Consider the following 25,679-nt stretch of genomic DNA (forward strand, 5'->3'; position numbering starts at 1 on the left):
GTTTTTATGTGTCTGTGTGTGTATGTTCGCTTGTGAGTGTGTGTGTGTGTGTGTGTGTGTGTGGGGGGGGGTAATGGAGTTGTGTGTGTGTTTATGTGTGTGCGTGTGCCTGCTTGTCTGCATGTGTATGTTTTTATGTTTGTGTGTGTGTGTGTGTGTGTGTGTGTGTGTGTGTGTGTGTGTGTATGTGTGTGTGCCTGCATGTGTGTGAATGTATCTTTATGTGTGTTTGCGTGTGTTCATGAGTGTGTGTGTGTGTGTGCATGCATAGTGTACAGTCACTAAATGTACACATACAGTAAATTAATTTATTGTATGGTCCCCGCATGAACGGAAAAGGGTGTCATAATGATCCTACACTTCAAATTCCATGCAGTTTTGAACCCGTCAGCCAAAGATACCACCAGTTGTCATGACCCATTTTTTCATCCTTCAACGGATGTAGATTAAACAAGGTTTCATTTTAAGGCCTTGTAAAAACAAAAGGCTTTACTTACTTTACTTACCCTGCTTGTGAAACTACCAATATGTGTGTGTGTGTGTGTGTGTGTGTGCGTGTGTGTGTGTGCGTCCGTGTGTGTGTGTGTGTGTGTGTGTGTGTGTGTGTGTGTGTGTGTGTGTGTGTGTGTGTGTGTGTGTGTATGTGTGTGTGTGTGTTTGTGTGCGTGCATTTTTATTTTTACACCATAGGGATCACAATAACTTTATAATGCTAATCACGATTTGCCTTCTTCACATCGATGTGAAAGTTGTTTCATCCGTTGTCTATCCCTTAATCCTGCTTTTTTTCCAGTTTATAGCATTTCTTCAGACTTTCATTTTAAACTGTGACATCTGTAACAATTTTCTGCCACTAATGTATCATTACTATAGTCTTGGCTGAAATTGATGGTTCCCTTCCTCGAATGAAAGAAAAACACTAATTTGAAATAATTTTAAACTGACAAAAGTAATCGACATTCATCACTGTTTCCATGTTTACTGCAAATTAGACTTCGATTTTGACTCTTCATTCAACAGATTATCTTAAATAATAAAACAAATGACACTGACAAAAATGATAGTACCCTTCACCTAATAGTGTGTTGCATAGGGCCCTATCATGACATTCTAAAGTGCATCGTCACTCGTCAAAAGTCTATTCAAATTTAGTAGGATGTCCAGTTCACATTGGGAGGGGTTTCGTTCTCAAAAGTGGAGCGCATGGCGTAACAAGATGTTCCTAGGTCTTTTAATCAGTCATATGGGTGTGTTTGACATCTGTCATTCCCTTTAACGGCGCAACGCGCGATATGTCAAATGAATGCATCGGTATTTTGGCATTCAACGGCGAATTTGAAGGAGGCTGCTTGCGAGACCGTATGGAATAGTCATTCCTAAACCATGCTTTACTAAAACCTAGCATAGCCTTCACGCATTTGCACTCGTCTATTATTTGAACTCATTGGCAAAGTGAAACTAACTTCACCAAGGAGTCAGTCAACGACAAGACAGTTATATGCAGTCACTTTCACTATTGACTGACAAATTGGTTACGGGACAATGGGTTACGAAAACATAGGCTGGAAAAAGCAACACTTACCCTAATATTGCTCAAATGACTGAATAAAACAACATTTATCCTGCAGAGGAGTTGCTTATATCTCGTGACAGTGCGTCTTCAGCTGTGCTCCATACGTGTCTCTCGCCTCTCCCCTAATCACTTTTAACCGTCATTACCAATTTGCAAATGATGGTGAATAACTACTCATCATGAGATGTACAGTATTTCGTAATATCTTTATTCTAATTATGTTTAACATTGTAATCGTGCAATTTGTAATGCTTTGCATGGACGTGCGCTGGTGTGCGTTCATGAATGATAGAAGGATGGTGCGTGCACCTGCCAATATGACTGTTGACATGCGCTCTTAAAATAGCATATGAACAACTCGCCATTGACTTCTGACCAGGTTTAGGTGGTGTATGATAGCGATTTTTAGAGAACGCGCCAGGGCCCGCCCTAGGTTGTTAATTGCCACACCCCTGGGCGCAATGCTTAAAAAATAAAGGTGCAAAATACCGAATTCAACTTCGCGCGACTGAAAAACGAACTGTACGCCATGCGCTGGTGCCCCAAAATATAGCCCTTAGACAATGTGCGAGTCCCCTCCCTAGGTTGTTAATTGCCACACCCCTGGGCGCAATGCTTAAAAAATAAACGTGCAAATAACGAGTATTACGCCATGCGCTGGTGACCCAAAATACAGCCCACAGTTTTTAGAGGCAATCACGTTCAACAAATGCTTTCTATAGCTCTGACCAAGACTCCTATAGCCGTCCCAAGTTTGACAGGTGCATTATGAGCTCATGAGCAATTAACCTTAAATTAATTTAATCATGATGATCATGCTTAAGAAATCATAAATCATAATGATGTACCCATCGTACCTAATGTCTTAGTTGATGTGTTGTTCATGCATGAGGTCATGAATGAGAGACTATGAACTCATGTAAATTCCTGATGTTTCATAAGATATAACGGAATGAAGTAATGCATAAATCATGAATTAATTCATGCATGAATTCACGAAAAATGTATGTACCCTTACCGTAAAGTGTTACCAATTTCATTATGTGAAGTGTTATGAATTAAACATTGTATTTTGTTTGATCAAAATAGTAAAAGAAAGTTCCCTGTTACTGTAACTTGAATGAAGTTTGGCTAGATCAAACAGAGTTTTATGATTTGTAATGTATCAGCCCATTCTTTTTCACTGTTAGGAACATGTCCATTGCACTAAAGACTAGACTAGCTATTCATACTGACAATCTTTTTATAAGTACAATCTATGCTATAAAGTCATCATCAAAATGACAGGCAACTGCAATAAAAACAAAAGTACTGCCATACCCCATTTGTCCAGTAGTTGGAGTGCAAGGTTGTCATTCTGTTTTTTTCTCTCACTCATATTGCTGTATCTCTGACCCCACCCCCATCGACTCAGGGGTGGGTGGGGGGTGGGGGGGGGGACCACTGCATCCTGCCACAAACTGACATGCCTGCAATGTAACTTTACAGTGTGAATTTCTGACTACAGTTAGTGTAGTTTATATTATATTATATTTTATATTATATACTTTAATTACTTTTTCTGCTGTTAAAAAATGTGTATGTGTTGTCTGTATGCTGCTGAGACCTTGAATTTCCCCTGGGGATCAATAAAGTATCTATCTATCTATCTATCTATCTATCTATCTATCTATCTATCTATCTATCTAGTGTGATATACCTTCATAGTTTGACCTGCAGTATTCCAGTGATTCATTTAGATACAGTATATGATGTTGCAACTCTTGCCTTTCACTCTAGGAGATGGGGGGGGGGGGGGCAGGTTAGCTCTAGCAACACCTCTGTTCATACAAGCCATAAAAAGGGTAAAATGAACTGCATATAGATATAGCATGTACAAACATGTAGAATTACCATATGAAGGAGATGGTTTGTTACTCAACACCTTGGATGTCACCACTTTTGTCTTTCTAAAGCATGTTGGAGCCCAATTAGATAGATTCTATCTATCTATCTATCTATCTATCTATCTATCTATCTATCTATCTATCTATCTAATTGGGCTCCAACCTGCTTTAGAAAGACAATAAAGTTATGTGTGTATTAGCAGTACTCAACAAATTTGATGTAAACATAGGTAATTCCAATTTGACAACATCTCTTGCTTTGCATTCTGGTATGCAAATTAAAGCTTTGAATCTCAAGAAAAGGCCATCTCTTAGGCTAGGCAAATTCAAACCCATCAAGGCATTTCCAACAATAGGCCTAATTGCTTGCCTGATATAACCATATAACTTAATCTAACCTTCTACGCAATAATTTGCTGAAGCTGATTTTATAAAACATTCCCTGGCCCTCGGCGGTTCGTCCACCCTGTGGCCCCGGTACCTTAAATCAAAGCTCTGAGAGTCAAGAATGAGCATTGTCCTTTTAACTCCCCAGTCGAGTTGAAAAAACAGTGACTTTAGACTTGACTTGCGACTCCACCTCAAAAGACTTCAGACTTGACTCGGAGCTTCGAGGCTCGTGAACGACCTAAATTTCATGCAGTTATTGTTTTTTTTTTATCTAAATGTATTAATGTATTTCTATTTTATTTTATTGCTGCATATACTTTGGGAAACGTATGACGAGCAGCATGTCCCCTTTGCCATAATGTGCGACGTAACGCATGCGCTATGTGCGCGCACTCACAGATAACAAAAAACATTGACCATGACGAAGTCCTCCCGTTGAGCCTTTTATAATTATTTTCGGTTAGGCTATAATAACTTCGTGAACAGTGGAATTAAGCGTACATGCAAGATGTGTGGCACCAGGATAAATCATGCCGGTTCAACAACATTTAATTTCATCAGGCATCTCGAAACGCACCCAGATAGGTCAGTCACATAGATAGACTACTAATGAACGAGACGTTAAACAAGCTAACCATCGCAAAATGTTGTGCTAATGCTGGAAACAAAATTAAGCTAGCTCCAGCATGAGTCATTTTTTTGCTGTCACGAGTTCACATCCACTTTTGGCTGCCCATATTTTATTTAAAAAAAAAAAACATAGAACCGTTGCAGTATAGTTTAGAGGTATTTCCCCCCAGAACACAGTCAATTTTATCATGCAGATGGGCAAGCAATTGATTTTTAATTTATTGAAACAGAGTTCTTAATTTGTGTTTTCCAGATTGCATTGTAGTTGACAACATAATATTATCCCACAACTGGTTTTGATACTGTACTGTAGGCTATGGTAGCTACATGACATGCTTTGAATACATAATATTTAACAGTAGCCTACAATGTTCGGGGAGAGATCAGATGGCCAGAAACTTGAGACTTGACTTGGACATTTAAAAAATGACTTTGAGTGAACATCTCTGTAAGACGCACTTGCTAAACAGAAGCCTTTTTCAATGGTTCTTATCCCCCTTACATGTCGTCATTAACTCAGACCAAATGTAATTTAATCCAATTTAGCATGATTACCTAACTGTTGCTGGAGGCTCTAAAGGACTCATTCACTGAAAAAGTAATCAGCGGGAGTTTCCGCAAATGAGGAATCATCAAAGATACTCATGCCCGATAATGACCTTTATGTTTTCACTCCCCGCAGGTAGGTCCTAACGCACGTTCCACCAAGCTTGTCAAAATCATGCCCACCAAGGAGATGATCCACTTCACCATAGCTTGCAATCAATGGCATTTTATACACAGCTGGAATGGAGACAAAAATCAGGGTTAATACTTATTACACTTTTTTTAGTATAGCCTGTGCCTAAGCATACATTTTATGAGTAATATGGGAAAACAATTATCCGTTCCATTACTGTTATCTGAGGGAGGAGCCATTCCTACATTAAAGCAACACAATGTAGTTTTATCTCCTTGAACTAACGTTTTCAAACGGTTTCGTTTTGATGATGCACTGCCTGATAATGGGCAAGTATTGCACGTGAGGTATTGTAGGCTGTCAGTTTGTGATATGTTTGTGGTATCCCCTTAACACTAAATGTGTACCCATGTAGGCTACACTGAAAATTGATGAAAAGTGGTATGAATACAATTACAATGTGTTGATTTAACAGCTTGGTATATATCATGAGTTGAACAGTGTTGCTTTGGGAATGTATAATTTGACTTATCCAGAAATGATTGTGTGGTGTCTGCAGTTTGCAATATCCACAGACAACCCGAGCTATCATCAAACTCATTTTTCCATGGTGTCCATGATGTCTTTGAACTTAATCCACTCTGATGATAAGATTCTAAATTAAAATCTCCCACAGAGATGGATAAAAATACAGACTAGCAAAATATATAGCTGGTATGCTCAGAGCTGCGCTGTGTACAATTACCTCGGACAGACCCAATCCAAACAACACTCCATGAGACACTCCATGAAAAGTTATTGTGTAGGCCTATAGCAACAAATACATCCACTGTAGCCTGTTTTGTGCTTTGTACTGTACCATTATTGGTAATGGGGTAATTTGTCTTCCTCAAGGATGGAAATCATGGATCAACAGATCAATAACTATGGCTTGTTTTGTTGCTTTTTGGGGATAGGCATTGAGTTTAATGCTGTTCTTCCTTGACTAATTCTGGACTCTAAATCTCGACTGTTAAGAGTTACATCAAATTATTATAGGTTATACATGTTTTGCATTATAGGTTTGATATCCAAAGCCTTCAACGTGTATGTATACTAATTTAATGAATCAATATTTGTTTATGTAGGTTTAGAATATAACATAAACATGGGCACAGTAGCAACATGACAAGTGGGGAATAACTCTGTCTGATATCAGGCAACTGTAACACTGTGAGACTTGTTTTTCTCCATTCACTACAAAGTGGCCATCTGTTTCTGCTTATACATAGGTATGCAATTTGTGTTACAAAGTCTTATGTTTATGTAAGGGATTATTTGAAGATAACCTTTTCCATTTAGCAGACCAGTCACACACAAACAAAAACAGATCAAACAGAAACATTTGGTTTTGATTGAATGCATTTGAACTCGTCCCGAAAATTCAATCTTCTTTTCCTTTCATGGCAAAAAAAGCATGAGAAAGTGTCCCCTAAGGAGCACCCTGTCGCCACCCTTATAATTAATCTTGAGCACTCTAAAAGCCCTCAGACATTTGAATGCACTGTAACAACAGTGCAGTACGCAGTAGGCCACACAATAATGAAGCATCAGTCGCAGCATGTTACCACTGAATGTTTGGGTGCGTTTTATTGCCTAGTTTTACACTTTGGTTTGAAAGGAGCAGTCCCTCTTGAGCGTTCCACTTGAATGGTTTGACTTGAAGACGCCCACACAAAATTAATGGTCAGCATGACAACAGTGGGCTAGTCTTTGCATGTCAATGAGTAGGAGCAGGAATGTTGTCCATAGGAATTGCTTTGCATAACATTTGTGTAAATTATGCCATCATATAATGCCACCAGATAAATTATGCTACCATTTTATGTAAACTACCTGATGCTGTGAAACTGCATTAGAAAGTTAACCGTGGAAGTCATAATAATAGATTTCAATGGCATATTCAGAGAAAATGATCTTAAGACAATTTTTAGAAGGTTATTATAGACACATACAATGGTAATATACTATAAATGTATTGGATTTGTAAATGATAGGTTAAAATTGTAACATCAGTTCTGTATGGCTTATTCAGAGCATTAGTATATGACCTTCCCATACAGACAAACCTTGTGTGTACTCGGTTATTAGAGGTTGTTAAAGAGGTCTTTGTATCTGAAATTTTAAATAAAGCAGACCCTCTGCAAAAGGGTTCGACAAAAGGTGTTCCCAGTATGGATCCAATATGGCAATATGGGGGAACATATTGAAGTGTGACCTCAACCCCACCCCAACCCCAAAAAATCCCACTTCCAAGCTCCAAGTTTTCAACTGTAGTCGTTTTCTAGGCTATGAGGAGGATTTTGTTAGGGTATGAACAACGGCCACATATTTTAATGGGTGCAGATGGGGGTGAAGACACGGGGTGGCAGCATAAACATTCAGTGTAGCAGCACGCTCATAATTCACTGTAATCCCCAGCATCATATGTTAATATACAGAATGTTGCCGGTAGGCCTATGTTAAAATAAAAAAATAAGATACCTCGATTGATTTAGAGAATAAATTAATGGTCAGAGAAAATGGTCAGTATCGTGATAGAATAAACAGTAGGTTAATTACTGAATTATGTGGTATAGTGTAAAGTAGCTTACAATTGAATAGGCTTATGAAGTGAAGTATGTGCATGATCGTATAACCGCAGCCGTCTACTTGAGTGCGCTATGACGCTATCCATAAGAGATGCCGGATTTGAAGGCATCATTTGTTTTTAGCGTATTGTTTTTTTTTTCTCAAGCGTCTGCCATAATTTTGTCATAGGTTAATAAGGAAGGCGCGTTCACTCGCACTATCTCATTTATCACTCCATGATGCAGCGCGTTCATTCGCTCATACATTCCCTTGATGACTAGGACGTCAAAGTCTCCACGAAGCGCACGCTGTCAGTGGAGTGTGCGGTGTTGTTTGCTTATATCCGACCGCCTGCAGGGACTCGTAGTAGGCAGGTGGACTACCGTGCTGTATCAATTAGAGAGTGGCGCTTCAAAGGTGAAGCTTAGTTTATCTCGCTCTTCAACTATTTTACAGTTATCCCTGATCACGGGAGTAGGCTAGAACTTGACCGGGATAAATGTATGTCAAGGCTACAGCGTACGCTGTAACAAGGTGAATTGCGTTTTCCACTTTTGTCACGGCAACAATCTACCAGTGAGTGACATGTTCGTCGTATTTTACAGATTATGGAGAACATCGAAATGTTTTAGCATTTAGCAGCGACTGGATTGGAAGTGTATTTATTTATTTTAAGTAGGCTGTTATATAGAGAACGATGGCACAGGAATGCACGACATTGGCTTCTAAATGTGCTCTTCTTCTTTTGGTCACAGGTGAGTAGCATTGAGACAAAGCTGCTGAAAAACACACTTTCATACAATGATTCTTGCTTATGCATGTCATGAATATCGCGGCAGAAACTATGTTGTTCGCTTGACATAGCAGTGTCTACACATAACAAAGTGCTTATTTGGCTATGTTTTTTAACCCAGAAAAGATGCTTTATCATCTTTCATGCCTTTCTCATTGTTTTTGTAAAGGGAAACCAATGACACTGTTGAGCAACTTAAATTATGTTGGTAAACAACCTCAATATAGTGGCGCAGTCAAAGAGGCGCATGGTGGAATATCTACGGGCAAAAAGTTAAATGCATGGTACGGGTCCCTAGAATTCCATCCGTTGTTTCCACATTTGCAGTGTTAACTGAATAGGTGCCATGATTCACACAGTGGTATTCACATGGACGTCGACAATGATTGCCAGTCCCTTTAGATATCAAACCGAGGGTTTTAAACCAAGCGATACGGTATTGTTCGTATGTCGATGGTGATGCTTAGTCCAGTAAGATCAGTTTGGCGCATACAGTCAACGCTTGGTTTAAGACAGTTGTAGTAATGTAAAGGTCATATTCATGCAGAAACTCCCAGATGGCAAGAAGGAATGCAGCCTGTAAAACTCCCGGTCGAGGGAAGACTACGTCTGGGGATCCCTTACGGATATCATTGTTCAAGCCCATCAGCACCTTTTCCCCCAAAGAGAGCAAGGCATTTCGACTTCTATTCCGTTTGGAGTTTCCTATTGCTGTCCAAAAGAACTCGATTTTAAATGTGCCATTTATATGTGCAAGTAGCCAAGTACACATGGAGTAGCTTATGCCGAGTAAAAATGCTTGCATAATAAGGTTGAGAGTGAGACTGCATACTGGCATGAAATTATGCACAGGAAATTACATGATCATACACTGTAGAACTCTCTTGACATATACCCTGACCATTTTGCAGTGAAAAAGACTAAGTTGAAATATCTAAATGGTTTTCATGAAATAAGAGTAACACTATTTCAGCACTGGACCCACTGACATGGCTGCTTCTTCTTGTAGAAATACATTAGGGGTTTCCATGCTCGGTCTGTACAAGCCTAGTATTTTAGTTATGGTGTGGCACAATTTAACTCCTACCACAAAGCTGAGATGGATTAAAGAAAGTGTTCTTTTTATGGGCTTGGTTGTGTTTGGGAGGCCCAAATCAGATTGGCTCTGCGGGTGCGTATTGTTGGTGTGCTGCAAATACCGGCAGCCCTATAATCCTAATTGATTTTCAGATTGATTGAGACACAGGGCTCAGAAGTCAATTACAGCAGCTGATTTTGTCAAATATGTAGGCAGTTGCTGTTAATGCACAAACACGCATGCATACACACACACGCACGCACACACAGTATTAAGACCTTAGGCTTGATAAGTGTACTATCAAGATTTGCTCAGCATGTTGCTTGCTTTCTGTAATCCTATTTACATGAAGTCTTCCAAATAAATTATAAATTTAACACCCCCTCCACCGATCAACTGTGTCAATTAGTTTACATAAATGCTTTATTACTGCCAATGACGTGTGCATTCAGCTCAGTTGAACAGCTCCTTTCCATGAGAAGGATCCAATCAGGCACAGTGGCGTCAAATGCCAGTGAAGATGTATAGCATTCAGACAACAAATTTCTTGATTGAATTTCCACCCTCCTCCCTGTTTCCTGCCCTTGGCACACACACCCATTACATCTAACCTGGCTTCACCTATCAGAAGCCCCTTAAATCACTGCTAATGAAGGACAAAAGAGCGGGCGAGAACTCGGTGGCACTGCGGCTCAGGGTGTTTAGGTGTGACTCTGCAATCCTCTCATTTTATGGTCCGTGTCAATTTATCGTACTCCTGATTGGGTAAGCTGGGCCTCTCTCTCTCTGTGTGTGTGTGTGTGTGCGTGCGTATGTTTACAAATCCTCTCAAGAGTATAGTGACCAAGCTAAACAGGAAATCAGTCAACCCTGTGTGTAATTCCAAATCTGCTGGGGACATCAACTGGAAACATGAGTTTTGCATGAGCAGTCTTAACTTGCTGAGAGAGAAAGAGAGTGGGAGATGCTGGGCAGAGAAGGGCCCAGAGCAAGACGGGCGGCTCTTATCTGAAGCAAACAGTCATCACATTCGAAAGCCCCACAGGAGGAGAGAAAGAGGTTTTTTTTTTTTTTGTTTGCCTTTCCCCTGGAGCCTATTTTATATTTATGTGAGATTTGTTTACGCTATGCAGATAAACTGCCAAGCAAGCAGCGATGCACAAGAGACAGGGCATCAAGAGTGAACTGGTGCAATGTTGCAAAGTGCCAGGACTGGGGAGGAATATGACGAGCTCTCGACCACTGCTCCCTCAGAATACCTTTTCTAATAACAACAAAATTTCCTAGAGAATTTCCACGCTAAAGTTTCTCTTTCTAATAAAAAATGGCTTTCTGTGTTTTTTGTCCTTGTTTGCCTTCTTGTGCAAGCTTCTTCAACCATGCATAATAGTGTTTACTATTCGACTGAATAAAATTTGAATACATTTCTATGTGAAATAGCAGTGGATTTACCCCCTTGGACTCCAACCACAGTCATTTGTTTTCCAGATTATTAAAATATTTCATGATGTGAGCAATTACAGCCTTCGCCACAACTAAACACAGACACGCTGACAGGAATGATTTCTGTTTTTTTTTTTTTCAGCCTACCAGGTCCTGTCCACCAGCGCCTGCCATCCCCAGTATGAATACTTCATCACAGAGTTCTGTCTGACCAAGTTCTCCCTGGACATGAAGGCTCTGGATCAAAGGCTCTGGTGCAGTTGGGACGACACTGTGGAGTAAGTGAACATGCTGCCCACACAATAGCATGCCCTGTTGACCTCCCTCAGTGCTCACAAGATGACACCCTCGTTTCCAGGGATTTGTTTAAAAACGGCTTAGCCAGGCAGTTGAGGAACTGAAAGTCTCTATCATATAACTACGTTGTGGCCCAGGAGAAACCCTCATGTCTGGGAACCCGTGTGTGAAAAGATCTAGTAATGGGTCTTTAATCCTTAAGACTTCATCTACTTCCCTGGCACACTTCAGAATAAATTTCCCCAAATCTGGATGAAGAACAGACTGAATGTGCAGTCTATGTTATGTTCTCATTCTCTCAGGAACTCACCTCCCTCCATAAGTGCCCTTTAGTTTCAGCTTCTCCCTTGGACCACTTAATAACCTTTTCTATTTTAGCTCCTTGTAGTGATCTATAAAACATGAGGCTATTCAGCCAAATAGGAGCTGCCAATCAGACAGACCCCCAGAGGACTGCAGTGAGATCCAGAGTGTGTTCTCCATGCTCTTTGAGAGCGGAGACACAAAGAGAAAGAGAGAGAGGGAGGGAAAGAGCGAGAGAGCAAGATTTTCATGGCAGCAAAAGAAGGAAAAAAAGAGGCGGAAGAATAGACTGTACCTAGAAACATGTAGAGCCGTCTCATCCTGCAGGTAATTGTATTATGTAGCACAAACTCCTCACTAGAAACATAATGTAATTTCACATAAGCATAAAATATTAGAATGGAAACTGTTTGTCACGATAAATAAGATATGGCAAAATTAGCTTGTTGTTGTTGTTGAAGACACACCACTTCCATAAACACAGTTCATTTGACATGAATGATTGCTAAACAACAGAAATGGAATTAAAATATTTGGGTGTTCCATCTGGATATCTACAGTGTGACAGACTGGTCACACTCGCAGCTGTCTATTTACACAAAGTCTGTTTTATTTTCCGTCAGCACTTCCTGAGAAGCTAGCCAGTCTGAAACGGACACAACTTTGTGAAGTATCAGAGAGAATGTTTGGTCTGTGTTGCCTGTAGCAAGAATCAGAGATTTTACACAGTCAGAGACACTTAACTAATGGTCTGGTCAGAATCTGCATTTGTATATGATTCTGTACTTGCTGTCACTTTTGCTGCTGTAACAATGCAAATGTCTTCATTGTGAGACAATTAAAGGATTATCTTATCTTATCTTGTTCTCACAACGTTGGCTTGGCCAAGCAATTGCAATGTAAAATCAGATCTTCACAGAATTTAAGTGATCAATAACTGTTAAAAGGTTTTTCTGTGTGCAATGGAACATTACTTATGCATTTTCAGCTTGCTATCAATGCAAAGCTGTGAAGATGTTATCAGATATGCCAATATTCTTTTTGGTGTAAATGTATTCTTGAAAAAACCCAAAGCAAAAAAGAGCCAGGCTTTTTACAGAACCGTGGGAGCAAAGAGAGAATAATTATAAATTCAAATGACAGCATGCGATATTGGCATGTCTTAAATCTCCCACATTATGCCATCCACTTATTCTCCCATTCATTCTGTGTAAGAGATGAGAGGAAAGTGGGGTTGGGAATCGTACATGATAGGCTTCTTCTCCGCGTGCTTGGCTGCCTTAAGCCCCCTTATCATGTCCCTGAGAACACTAGTCCGTGAGGAATGTTTATGTAACACCCAGTACATCCACCTGTGACTATGACGGCTGCAGATAGATCCGTGCCAAAGTGTCTCTCGGACACATAGAGGACACTTAACGGGCAGTGGTGGAGTGATGAGAGGTTTGGTTTCTGGTTGAGGTCAGTTCTGCGAAATGAAACAGATCAATCAAAATATGTGTTACATGTGGGCAGTATTTAGTGTGGATGAAATAACAGCTTTTGTTCGTCAACTGTGACAGGAGACTCTAAGACTTTTTACTCCCATCCAGGGGATTGTGGTTCGGATTTGGTTGCACAGCCTATTTGTCATTAGTGAATCGATCTCTCTCTATCTGTGTGACAACATTTCAGCTGTTTATTGTTATGACAATAGAGGCTGTGCTGCTTTTGGAACATTTGATCGCTCTACCACAAATGAAAGCCTGAACAGTGGCGCTGTACTAATACACTTGAGCCGACATAAGTACACTTCACAGCCCACGAGGCAAGCAACTGGCAGCCACGCTCAGGCAGAAATGTCAGTGGATGCCTGTGAGATGCTATATAAAGCTCCATTCGGCTTTTCCCCAGGTCGTTCATCTGGGGGGAAATCTGCCTAGTCTTGGGTGTATTGTGGTGCAAAAAGCAAAACAGAACCCCACTGATTGCTGCCATTACAGCTTCACTGGGATATTGAAACCGCCTTTGTGTGCAAGGACTCCTCATAAATCATTAACTGTCCTTGATTAGCCTCAACAGCGCATGCCCCCCCCCCCCCCTTCCTCAATACAGAAAAAGCTATTTCAAGGTGTTTTGGCTAGAGGCTAATAATGGATTAGTATAGATTTCCTGTGTTTATCAGTAATCACTCTTTTACAGGCCGTTAGCAACCAATTAAAACACGGCAGCACCTTCCCCGAGTTTAGAAGACGAGTTGTGCCATTAATTCTAATCAAGATAGTATAGATTGTTCCTGCTAGTGCCAGTTCCATAGTGCTGAATAGCAGTCAGTGATTTCTGGTATTTATTCCCCTTACTCCCCCCTACCCTCTCCATAACCCCCAACAACGGCCTGGATATAATAAGCAGTGTTAATCCTGCCTGTAACACTATCTGCTAGCCTTCCTTTTGCATTTCATAGCTGAAGTCCCCCCCCCCCCCTCTCTCTCTCTCTCCCTCTCCTGCTCTGTGACTGTATGCTATTTTCATACATATGAGAATCTTACTGAAACTCTGCTGCATGGCTAAAAATACAAGTTGGCACAGACAAAGTTAAGTGTTTGAGCTAGACTTGTCTGAAGGCAATAAAGAACCACGCAAAGGGGGGCACTAGCTGGTAAATAAATACCGGCTTCCACAACCTCATTTAAGAGCTACCTTACGGCTAATAATATTGTTTTTGAAACCCACATGAGGAAAGAAAATCCATTGTTCCACCAAATCCATTCACAGACACAAACAGAGGTTATTAAAGGGATTATATTGAGGCTTAAGGCTTATAGTGTCGGCTACTAAGGCTGGGGGACATTCATATGCTTAATAAATTGTAAGAGACAATCATGGCCCATGAGCGGCACTTGGAGGATAACATATCCATGCCGATATCAGGCTAAAAGGACAAGAACACAATTTGTTTAACTCTTGGGATTTGTGGGAAGAAAATAGTGGAATATTTAAATTAGATTTATTTATTTGTCTAGAGTGGGAGAATATACAGTACTTATGGGATCACAGTCCCCCTGGAGGTCAGTTGTCATTTACCATGTTTCTGAGGGACTTGTGTACTGTCGTTGTTGTCATCATCCACAGGCTGTATGGATCCCTGACCAACTGCACGTTCCAGATAGCCACGAAGATGGGCTGCTTCTGGCCCAACCAGAAGGTGGACGAGTTCTTCATTAACATCCACCGGGACTACTTCAAGGACTGTGCCCTGACCGGCCGGCTGCCCCACGACCCGCCCAATCACATCCTGGGCCCCTTCATCGCCGTGCCCGTGCTCATCACCTTGCTCATGACAGCCCTGGTGGTGTGGAGGAGCAAACGCAGCCAGGGTGTCATGTAGCTTTGAACCCCTCCGGGGACCCTCGTCCAGCAGCATGCCACAGAGGGCCTACAGGAAAGGGTCTCCCTACACATCCGGACTGGAAAGGAAACCCAATGCTTGACCTCTGTCATCTAATCACAGTGACAAAGTGGAACTATGTGTTTGCCCTGCTGATGGGATATATCTGACCTAATAACCTTTACAGATGGACAATGGGGAAAAAAGGCAATAGATATACTATAAATCAAGCATTGCTTACGTAAGAGAAGGACTTTGATGTCTCTTTGAATCCACTCACAATCTTCACCATAGCTAAAGATAACAGTAGGCTAATTACTGCTAGTGGTAGAAGTAGTATGACATTTCAACTCCCCGAAGCTGCTGATCGCCATTGCTCTATTTTTGCCTGTCTGAACAGCACTCCCACCAACCCCCCCCCCCCCGCCCCCAATTGAAGTGCATTCTTGGCTCATGTTGCAGTGATGTTTGGCAGGGGTTCTCTTACTGACAACGAATACCAAAAAACAACACAGCTGTGGCCATGAGTTACGCTATAGATCCACTGGAAAAGAAACATCCAGTTGGGACATGACTGTCCAGTGAAAGAAGCGCTAGTAACCCACGTCAGACTCATTTGGAGTTGACCCCTACATGTACAGTGTGAGTCTGGCGTGACTCTGGCGTGAGGCTTTCGATATTTGAGCTCAACGGCCAATCAATCACTTAACCCTCCCTTCCATACTCCAGTAGGAATGTGTTGACTGGCTAAAATTGATTTGGGTACAGCCTAGGCAAATATGTTTGTTTCCCATTTAGAGAGCCAGGACAGGAGACAGGACAGCTACAGCAATTCACTCTATTTTACAAAAGTGTAAACTATTGGATGAGAATTGCAAACTCTACCTTTAAGGTGGATTTTGGTTGCACTGAGATGTTAGGTCTACTATTGTGTTCCTCCAGACTCTCCTGAGTAAATCCAGTCTATCCTGTTCCCTTCCTAATGTCAGTTGTTAGATGTATACTGACAGCCAAATTGTGTGGTGAGATAAATGAGTCCTAACGTAATGAACCTGGGTTTAAATCTTGGGGTACTACACTTCATAAATACAAAGTAAAGGGTTGATTTCCCGGCGGCTGGATTATTGCAGCTTGACAAGGCACACAGCAGCAAACAAAAGCCTGGGCTTCATTAGGAACGTTTCTTCGAGGAGGATCAAAAGACTGTTCCTTGTCCAGGAGCCTGTGCACATTGCATAACGAATCTGATCCTACTGACAACTCCGCGGGCCGCCCTACAAAGCATTCTCACCTCAGCAGTCAACATCTGAATCACAATGAGACGTTCACGAATTCATGTGCGTTCGAGATGACTGTGTGGGAAGTGATACCAACAAAAACGCCCCCTCAGGTGAAAAGCGTTTGGTGTCAGCCCACATGGGATCGAAAAATAGATCTCTTCAATGGAAGGTCCAGAGAAGCTATTGGGAGCTTCCACCCTCGCATACTGAATATTTCCTGTGCCACCTCCTCAAAATGCATGGCTTTTTTTAGTTTGCAACAAATAAAGTCTGTCTCTGTTTGTCTCTTTACCTTGCCATCTTTTTATTTATCTCTGAAGGTTCCTTTTAAAAAGCTTTTCACTTTGTCACTACCCAAAGAGTATTTTGTTTAGCTGTGTGTGTCAAGGTAAAAGCAGTCCAGATCTGACATTCTTTGCATGAATGGCAAGGCCACATGAAAGTGACGCTCGTACTTGACCTGGGGGCTGGATGTTCGGAGCTCACTAACTTTGCGCTTAGAGCGAGTTAACAGACATCCGACCCCACACCCAAGAGGCCTCTCGCAGTCTCACCTTGACTGACAGCTCTCGAGAGGGTGAGCGACAGGTGCGCGGTGAAGACAAGCTCGCAACAGGACATGGGAAAAGGGCGAACGTTAAAGAGTGTTACGCAAAGGTGTGTAAAGGGAGCTGAGGGCCAGCGAGGATCGCTCAATGCAGAGCTGTTTAATCTAGTCTTGTATTGGAAATGGTGTGACACCCCATTGGCGAAGGCTAACCCTGGGTGTTTATCATGGTCTATGGTGATGTGACACAACAAGGTCAAGGTCAGATACTGTAGATAAATGGATGTCAAATTAAAAGAGCATCTGATAAGCAAGATCTTATCCACTCGGCAAAGTGGGAGTGGGTAACAAAAACACCCCGACAGATCAATGCACACTGGACTCGAACGTGTCGCCGGTCGTGTCCTGTGATAGCCAGTGACCACTGTTTCCCATGTGTGCTCAGAATGAACAATTAAGCCCGGAAGATCACAGGCATGTGCTTAATTAGTGTGCGAAGAACGACCAAACGCTCTATCGAAATCAATGGCCCTCCCCCGAGAGAAGTCTACCGGATTGCTCTATTAAAAGGCATGCTCCCAAGGGGACCATCCTGTACCAATTAAATACAGGTTTTCAATCTTACAAAGAGCCTCATGCTTCGGGCTTTATAAACAGATGAGTACAGAACAGAACAGCAGAACACAGACACAGAGGGAGGTGTGTGTGTGTGTGTGTGTGTTGGAGAAATGTGTGCACGTCTGTCTGTTTGTGGGGCTCTTGAAAGCCCATCGAAAATCTATTCTCTTGTCTCCTGACAAGCCTCTCTCTCTCTCTCTCGGGGCATGAAAGGTGACAAGCATAGCTCAGGAAAATGGGAGTACGGATTGAAAAGGAGGTGATGAGCTCGCGCAGTGGTACTGTACTGCAGCGAACATCTGAAATGGCATCTCCAACCCCCCCCCCCCCCAGCACGGCAAAGGGACTGCTCCTCCACTGATGAGATTTGGAGTGTGTCGCGATGCGCGTGCTTTTCTCGTCAAATTATCTGACAAGCCCAATTTTGCAAAAAGACGCCCTCGAGCCGCAGTCAAGTTGAAAAGTTGTGATATGTCCTGAACAGAGTTCAGCATCCTCGCTATGAGGCAATGAACACAAAGGGCCAAAAAGAAGTGCCTCCCATAGTATAATTCCTCTTTAATATATTTTACAAATGGATATACAACTCTAAGAAAAGAAGAGTTTAAATAATATCGTCAAGCCTCACTGGCTCTTCAGACGGTTTATGGTTGAGCACATTGAGAGCCCAGTGCATGCTACCACATCACACACATACATACACCAACACACCTTTCATACAGTCACTTCCGCAAAGTACATGACAGAGATACATAAAAATACTAGCATACATCTACACACACAGATGTATACATGCACACGCCTGTGAAGCTGAGCACATACTCGCGTACACACACACACACACACACGCACACACTTTTCACAGCCAATAAGATGCATATAACAGAGGAAGTGACATATTCCACATTCTGATTTGAGGAAGCTGAAATAGTCTCTTTTCTCGCATAAAGAGGCACACTCAGTGAGACATTATGATACACACATCCACACTGTGTGCATTTTTTTTTTTTAAAGATGTGTTTAAATGACCTGTTGAACAGTCTCTCTTGTGTTGCACTGCATGACAAACCCGAGGGACTACAACTGCTGTCAGAGGCCTCCCATTTCCTGCAAAGAACCCGCCGCTGGTTGACTACCATAGGCCACATGGTGCAGAAGCCCCGCCTTCCACTCACATTGGCCAATCAGCTTCAGAGGGACCTTTGCGAATGATCCTGTGATTTCATATTCTTTGGCAAGCCAAAACAAGTGCATTCTGGGATTTGTTGGCTGTGGCATGCGGAGGTGCAGGTTCGTTTGGTTTGACCTAGGCTAAGTGTCCGTGGACATGAACAACACAAAGGCAGGCACTAGAACAGGGGGAGATGACATTGAAAAACAGTCTGTCGGCCATGTTTAGACACGATGACTGCCATGTTTGTTGTGTTCTTATTTTCTTTCCACATCCCTCCCGTTGGCTATTCAGCAATCACACTTCAGGGCATTGCTCGGATTCACATATCCAGCTTGCTCATTGAATCACACACACACATACACACACACACACACACACACACACATGCAAGGACACACAAGTACAAACATACACACACTTGCACACACACACACATACACAGACCCCACCCCAGGCTCATACAGTGCCCAGCTGGGATCCATAAGAGTCCACAGAGAAGTGCTAAAGCAGTATTTTTCTTTGTCGAAATGTGTTTTCTTTTCCCATTATATTTTCTTCCAATTGTCTTTTTAATGCTTTATGGGGGGTAGAGGGAGACTGGGGGGGGGGGGGGGGGTGGCGGGGCGTCACTGGTGCCGTCTGGGTGAAAGCCAGGTGTTGTGCCCTGGGACGTGTGGGTTGGCATCGCACTGCATCATGTGGCAGAAAGAGGAAGAGGTCAGCGCCGCTCATCATCTCGCATAGTTCTTGATGAAGTCTTGAACTTTGTTTCTAAAATCCTCCTGCAGGAATAAAAACGTATAAAGTAAAGCATGAAGAGACAGAAAGGAAGCCAGACAGACAGGCAGAGAGAGAAAGAAAGAGAGAGAGGAAAGGTGTGTGAAGGACATACTCGTTGACACAGTCTGATCTGAGGATGTTTAATGTTTTATGCAAGTCAGCTGGAAGTCTGGCATCAGTGGGTTCATTCATATATGAAAAACTTCAGAACCACGTCTCGAGACGGGCATTAAAATTTTAAGGAGCTATTTAAAACACACACGCACAGAGAGAGAGAGAGAGAGAGAGAGAGAGAGAGAGAGAGAGAGAGAGAGAGAGAGAGAGAGAGAGAGAGAGAGAGAGAGAGAGAGAGAGAGAGAGAGAGAGAGAGAGAGACACACAAAACTCATGAGTGAAAGCCGACACAGTCACGACATTAGAGAACAGTGTATGTGGGGCAGGCTGACAATCTGAAACAGGAGGAGGGGCAACTGAATAGACTGATAAATATTCTATGGACTGTGGTTATGTGTCTTGCTCGCGCTCTCTCTCTCTCTCTCTGTGTGTGTGTGTGTGTGTGTGTGTGTGTGTCTGCAGACAGAAGAAGCGGTCCAGAAATGAGACGCAAGGGCTGGTGGCTTGTCACTTCTCATGGACTTGAGAAGTTGTTCCGCAACGATTAGTCATTTTTATCCTCATCCCCAAGCACAACATTCCCTCATACTCTCTCATATGCGCATATTCTCTCCCACTCATTAATATACAAAATAAACACACAAACACACACACATAGACACACACACACAGACCCACACACACACACAGACAAAACCCCTTCATCCTCTTCACTCCCTCTCACTATCTCTCATACTCAATATCTCTGCTTCTCTTTTTTCCAGGAGTCCCTTTTTTTCTCTCACTCCCTCAGTCCTCGCTTGCTCTCACTGCCCCCACCAAACCTCCCCTTAGGTTGGAAAAAAACTCATTAACATCTGTTACACTCCATAGAAGTTTCCATTTGTCTCATCTATCTGGGTGAACTTGCACTTTTAATAGCCGTGCTGCCATAATTCATATTACAACAGAGCACCAGGGCCGGGCTAGCCAACTCACCGTAGCATCCCAGGCCGGATTTAGCCCCTGAGCTCTTGGAATATGGAAATCCAATAAGACGGCCGGCTATTCGTTACGCTAATTGTTTTGAAACAATAAGCGGCAATAGCACTGGCTTTGCATTAGGTAAAACCATCTTGGCACCGTCAAGGATTAGTATGATAAATTTGCCCCAGTGATGCAAAACAGTCCCGCAATTAAACAGGCGGCATGCTGTGCCAGGCGAATGACGGAGCGAGAGAAGCGGGCAATGGGTTTCCGCAGCAGGGTTTCGGGGAGGGGAGAGACGAGAAGTTGTTGATATTCATCAGGGACTCGTATTGGGCGATTTCTTGTACCTCGCTTGTTCTCTCAGAGGAACAGCTAAGCAGAAACACGATCTCGACCCGCCGGACGCCATTACTCTGACCGCACAACCCCTCCCCCCCTCCCCCAACCTTTCTGGAGGTGTGCTGGGACCATTTCTTTCAGCGCTTTCTTTCTCTCTCTCTCTAATGGACACGCATGCACACACACACAGACTCAGGGCTTAAAGTGAAAAAACAATCCTGAGCCTGAAAAATGTTCAGCTGGGGGTGTGTGTGTGTGTGTGTGTGTGTGTGTGTGTGTGTGTGGGGGGGGGTTCTCTCACAGTCCTCACAGGGATTACCAATTCTCTAGCTGTTTTTTAAAGGCAGTCGTTGGAATCCACTTTGTTGTAAGCTAAATACTGTAGACTATATGATGATATGATCTGCAGCTCTGTAGGTTGCAGATTCACTCGCAGACGCGCACACAGATTGAGCTGTACCAACTATGTTGTTGACACCACATTACCTAGTAGCCAACCATGTACATCTTGATCGAGATTTCTTTGTTTTCATTTTCTAACGCTCCTTAATTTCACAACATCATCAATGATTATCAGGCAAGTGACCGAAGCAGTGTACGCTCCGCTGCCTTTCAGTAGGCTACTTTCACGCTCCCTGCGACACTTTCAGCTGTCTGCTGGATGTCTTCTTCTCCTCTCTCTCTACAAAAACGCAAGATGCAGGCAATTCCCGCCCTACTCTGCTTGTGATTGGCTAAACGCATTTGTTAGGTTGAAAGCGAGAGCTTGCCATTGGTAGGTGAACTCAGAGCGGTATCTCGAACAATGAAAATGATGACCCTCATCTAAAATGATTTCCCGACTTTTTCTCCTGAGGAAATCTTCCTCACAGCCGCGACACGCCAGAAATCCGGTACGGTGCAGGAATACTTTAAGCCCTGCACAGAAGATGTAAAATGCCCCCTGTCCAACAACAAATGAGCACAAGGATGTTGTTTTGCGGCACATGAATTCAACAGTCACACAAATAAGCGCTAAGCCTCACATCCTCAGCCCAAGCCCACATATGCAAACACATGTGCACACACACGATCAATACCTCTTTCTTTTCAATGTTTTATCTCTCTCTCCCACGCACACACAAATACACATAACAGCAAGACACGCCATCATTCTACCTTTAATCTCAGACAGCTCTCGCGCTCACCCACACATACAAACACATTTGTGTGTGTGTGTGTGTGGGGGGGTGATGAGGTCCAATTTGCCAGTCACCTTTCTAAGTGCGATGGAGTGAGACAAATTCAGGTCAGATCTCATCACACCAGAAGAAGACTGGCCTCACATCGCATCAGCCCCATCTGACACGGCTATGGGTGAGCCAGCGGCACAGTCATTCTCTCTCACACACACACACACACACACACACACACACACACACACACACACACACACACACACACACACACACACACACACACACACACACACACACACACACACACACACACACACACACACACACACACACACACACACACACACACACACACACACACACACACACACACACAGGGCTACTTGAGTTTTTTAGAACAGCTGATAAACAATCATGCAGAGTTGGCAGACACACACGCACACATAGAGAATCACAGTGGATTTTAGAGCATTATAATGCCTTCTGATATGTCCCCCATCTGGTGAAGTGAGGGCCCAGGGGATCGTGAGAGGGCATTAAAAGAGTTTCAAAAACGGCCCATCTGGACCGACTCCTGTACCTGTCTGGAAAAATCACGCACACAAAAGCTTTTCTCCCTGGTTAAAAAACAAACACAGCAGCTTTCTCATCAATAACACTGGGCAAATGTCTGCTGGAACACACACACACCCACAGCTTACTCAGAAGAAAGCACATGCAGGCTCTTATCACACAGCCAAATTCAGATGAAATACAAACACACCACTTTCCAATAACACACACACACACACACTTCCCAAAAGGCACTGTATGTCTTTTTTTAGTAGTTTAACAAGCCCACAGCCAGCGCATATTCATTCCTGCACCGCTCCTGCTGCATGAGAGTCCTGTGGGACAGAGGCCTGTGTGTTGGTGGGGTGAAAGAGTGTGTGTGTGTGTGTGTTCCCTCCCAGTTCCAGGCTCTCCTACCTTATCCCGCAAGTGGTGCTCTGCAGCATCTATGTTCAACGGGTCGTCGAAATTCAGCAAATCCTGCCAATGCAAAACCATAGCAGATTAAATCATTCATCAAAACAAGACCTACACGTTTCTACACGTACTGTAGGCATTTAGTGGGGAGGTTAGAGGGATGAGGGGTAAGGGAGTCGTTTAGGCATAACGGCAGCATTCAGACATTCATAAAGAGGAGAGGCTATTACTTACGGTAAACAACGAGTTCAGCCCCCACACGACATCCTGAGAAAGAACAAAGAGTTTGAGCACACGTGTCAACAGGACACATTCATACACAACCAACCCAAATAAACAAACGCACGCACATAAAACACACACACACACACAAAACACTCACACTCACACACACGCACAAAACACACGCACATAAAACACACATACACACACACAAAACACACGCACACACAAAACACACGCACACACAAAACACACACACACACTCCAAGCGAAACAGGTCTCCTTTAGAACATGTGTGAATAATGCGACTCCTCGCATGACCTTTGGTAGTGGCCTTCAGGCTATCCGTCTCAGTGCGCTCAGCCGTGAGTCCATCAAAGCCAGATCACTCAGCACAGTGCGTGCAGCTGCGGCTACCCACATGCTTACAGTAAACAAACACGCACGCACGCACGCCAGGTTTGGCTGAGGTACGGCGGTATCAATAACGACTGAATGATTTGGAGCTAAATACATGGAAATCGTCCTCCATCAACACTGCCGCCTGTTTTCCATGGGAGATTTCAAGCCCCCTCAATTGTCAATGAGCCGTTCAAAAAAAAAACAAACCCTGATGTCCAGAGACCTTGGAAGGCCATGAAATAGCCGGCCTCCATCTGCCCTATACCATTCTCGCATGGTGGAAAGTGGGCGTAGCATTAGCAGGTGGCATTAGGAGCTGTACAGTAGCTAGCTGGCCCGCCCGTTGGAGGCGACCGTATTTAACACACACACACACACACACACACACACACACACACAAGTTGGTCCCACTGGTATGCAGATCTGCTTAGCGCAGTGTTGTCGCAATTTTCTCTCTGGCAATCAGCCACGGTCATATCCCAATCAGCCCTTGTGTGCATAATTAGACAGTCGGCTAAGCATTCGACAGAGGCGCAGGGATATTGACTGGAAAGCTCGCTTTAAATCTGTGTAATTGCCTAAACCTGAAAAAAATTAGGACTTTATTCAACCACAGTGTAAACTTTGTAAAAAAAAAAACAAGCAAAAACCTAGCAAAAAACAAAACAAGCAATTCACTCTTCTTTATTATCAAACAACTAAGCAAATGTACCCAATAAGCCCACTGATTAATTTTAATATGTTCAAATTTACAGAAGGACCTCCTTTTTTAAGCATCTTAAAGGACAATTCCGGCGCAAAATGAACCTAGGGGTTAATAACACATGTGTACCGAGTTCGACCGTTCGCTGGGATTTGTTTTCATGCTAGTCGAATGTGACCAGTTTTATTGCAAACCGCTTATTAGCGTTTAACGCTAGCCTTCGGGGCACACGTACAGTAGAAAGAAATCGCTATTTCTATACCACTAACAAGGCTCAAAATAGCACCACACTTACACAGTAGCATAATGAGGGTCTCTACATGTAAACCGAAGCAGTGTACAGGCAGTTTATTAAAAAGAAACACATTACCGTTCACGTCTGGTTCACATATACAGGCAGGCGATGTGAACTAAAATCAAACGTAATTTGCTCAATATAGGCCTATCAGAAATAATAGCTCCGATGTAACATAACTTGTATAGTGTTCCTACTTAGTGGATCCATCTGGTCCCTCTGGTATGGATCGCCGCCGCCTGTGTGGTATTGACTACAGGTAGCTTCTAGCTCTCTCTCTCATAGCCCTTTCACGGAGCTCCCGCAGCTCTTCGTTGGTATTCCGACTGGAAAAGATAAGGACGTCCAATAAGGGTTCATCCTCGATGTCTTCAAATTCGTTCAAATAACCTGCCATCTCTTATGTCTCCTGTTGCTTTCAGTGCTTCTCTTTTGCACAGTCCTTCTGCAACAACGTTTCACCCGAGATTCACTTCACATCCCAGAGTTCTGTTTAACCAAGGCGCCTGCCTGTATGTGAACCAGACGTCAACGGTAATGTGTTTCTTTTTAATAAACTGCCTGTACACTTACAAAGTTCTCAATGCTTCGGTTTACACGTAGAGATCCTCATTATGCTACTGTGTAAGTGTGGTGCTATTTTGAGCCTTGCTAGTGGTATAGAAATAGTGATTTCTTTCTACTGTACGTGTGCCCCGAAGGCTAGCGTTAAACGCTAATAAGCGGTTTGCAATAAAACTGGTCACATTCGACTAGCATGAAAACAAATCCCAGCGAACGGTCGAACTCGGTACACATGTGTTATTAACCCCTAGGTTCATTTTGCGCCGGAATTGTCCTTTAAGATGCTTAAAAAAGGAGGTCCTTCTGTAAATTTGAACATATTAAAATTAATCAGTGGGCTTATTGGGTACATTTGCTTAGTTGTTTGATAATAAAGAAGAGTGAATTGCTTGTTTTGTTTTTTGCTAGGTTTTTGCTTGTTTTTTTTTTACAAAGTTTACACTGTGGTTGAATAAAGTCCTCATTTTTTTCAGGTT

At 42.8% G+C, this 25,679-nt stretch overlaps 2 protein-coding genes across 2 annotated transcripts in view; one reads left to right on the top strand and one right to left on the bottom strand.

Moving 5' to 3' along the window:
• The first annotated feature begins 7,857 nt into the window (after positions 1–7,857).
• ramp1 (receptor activity modifying protein 1) lies at positions 7,858–15,484 on the top strand. The gene is made up of 3 exons (XM_076303222.1): positions 7,858–8,523; positions 11,225–11,360; positions 14,794–15,484. The coding sequence occupies exons 1-3, from the start codon at positions 8,466–8,468 to the stop codon at positions 15,047–15,049; spliced, it is 450 nt and encodes a 149-aa protein (XP_076159337.1). The 5' UTR covers positions 7,858–8,465; the 3' UTR covers positions 15,050–15,484.
• Positions 15,485–19,273: 3,789 nt separating this feature from the next.
• Positions 19,274–25,679, bottom strand: part of ube2f (ubiquitin-conjugating enzyme E2F (putative)) — a 21,882-nt gene continuing 15,476 nt past the window's right edge. Inside the window, exons 8-10 of the mRNA XM_076303224.1 lie at positions 23,252–23,284; positions 23,018–23,080; positions 19,274–19,450 (exon numbers count right to left, since the gene is read on the bottom strand). Coding sequence (XP_076159339.1) covers positions 19,400–19,450; positions 23,018–23,080; positions 23,252–23,284 — 147 coding nt within the window. The 3' untranslated portion in view covers positions 19,274–19,399. The remainder of the gene's footprint in view (positions 19,451–23,017; positions 23,081–23,251; positions 23,285–25,679) is intronic.

The sequence above is a fragment of the Alosa pseudoharengus genome, unplaced genomic scaffold, assembly GCF_046254945.1.
Source record: "Alosa pseudoharengus isolate Yale_2024_CS ecotype anadromous, Long Island Sound unplaced genomic scaffold, YU_APseudo_1.1 YU_APseudo_1.1_scf_24, whole genome shotgun sequence".
Lineage (NCBI taxonomy): Eukaryota > Metazoa > Chordata > Actinopteri > Clupeiformes > Clupeidae > Alosa > Alosa pseudoharengus.

Bases quoted from the DNA above. Each gene is read 5' to 3' on its own strand.
- ramp1 (XM_076303222.1), top strand. From the start codon at position 8,466: ATGGCACAGGAATGCACGACATTGGCTTCTAAATGTGCTCTTCTTCTT. The intron at 8,524-11,224 runs GTGAGTAGCATT...TTTTTTTTTCAG, and splicing joins TCTTCTTCTTTTGGTCACAG to CCTACCAGGTCCTGTCCACC. The intron at 11,361-14,793 runs GTAAGTGAACAT...CATCATCCACAG, and splicing joins AGTTGGGACGACACTGTGGA to GCTGTATGGATCCCTGACCA.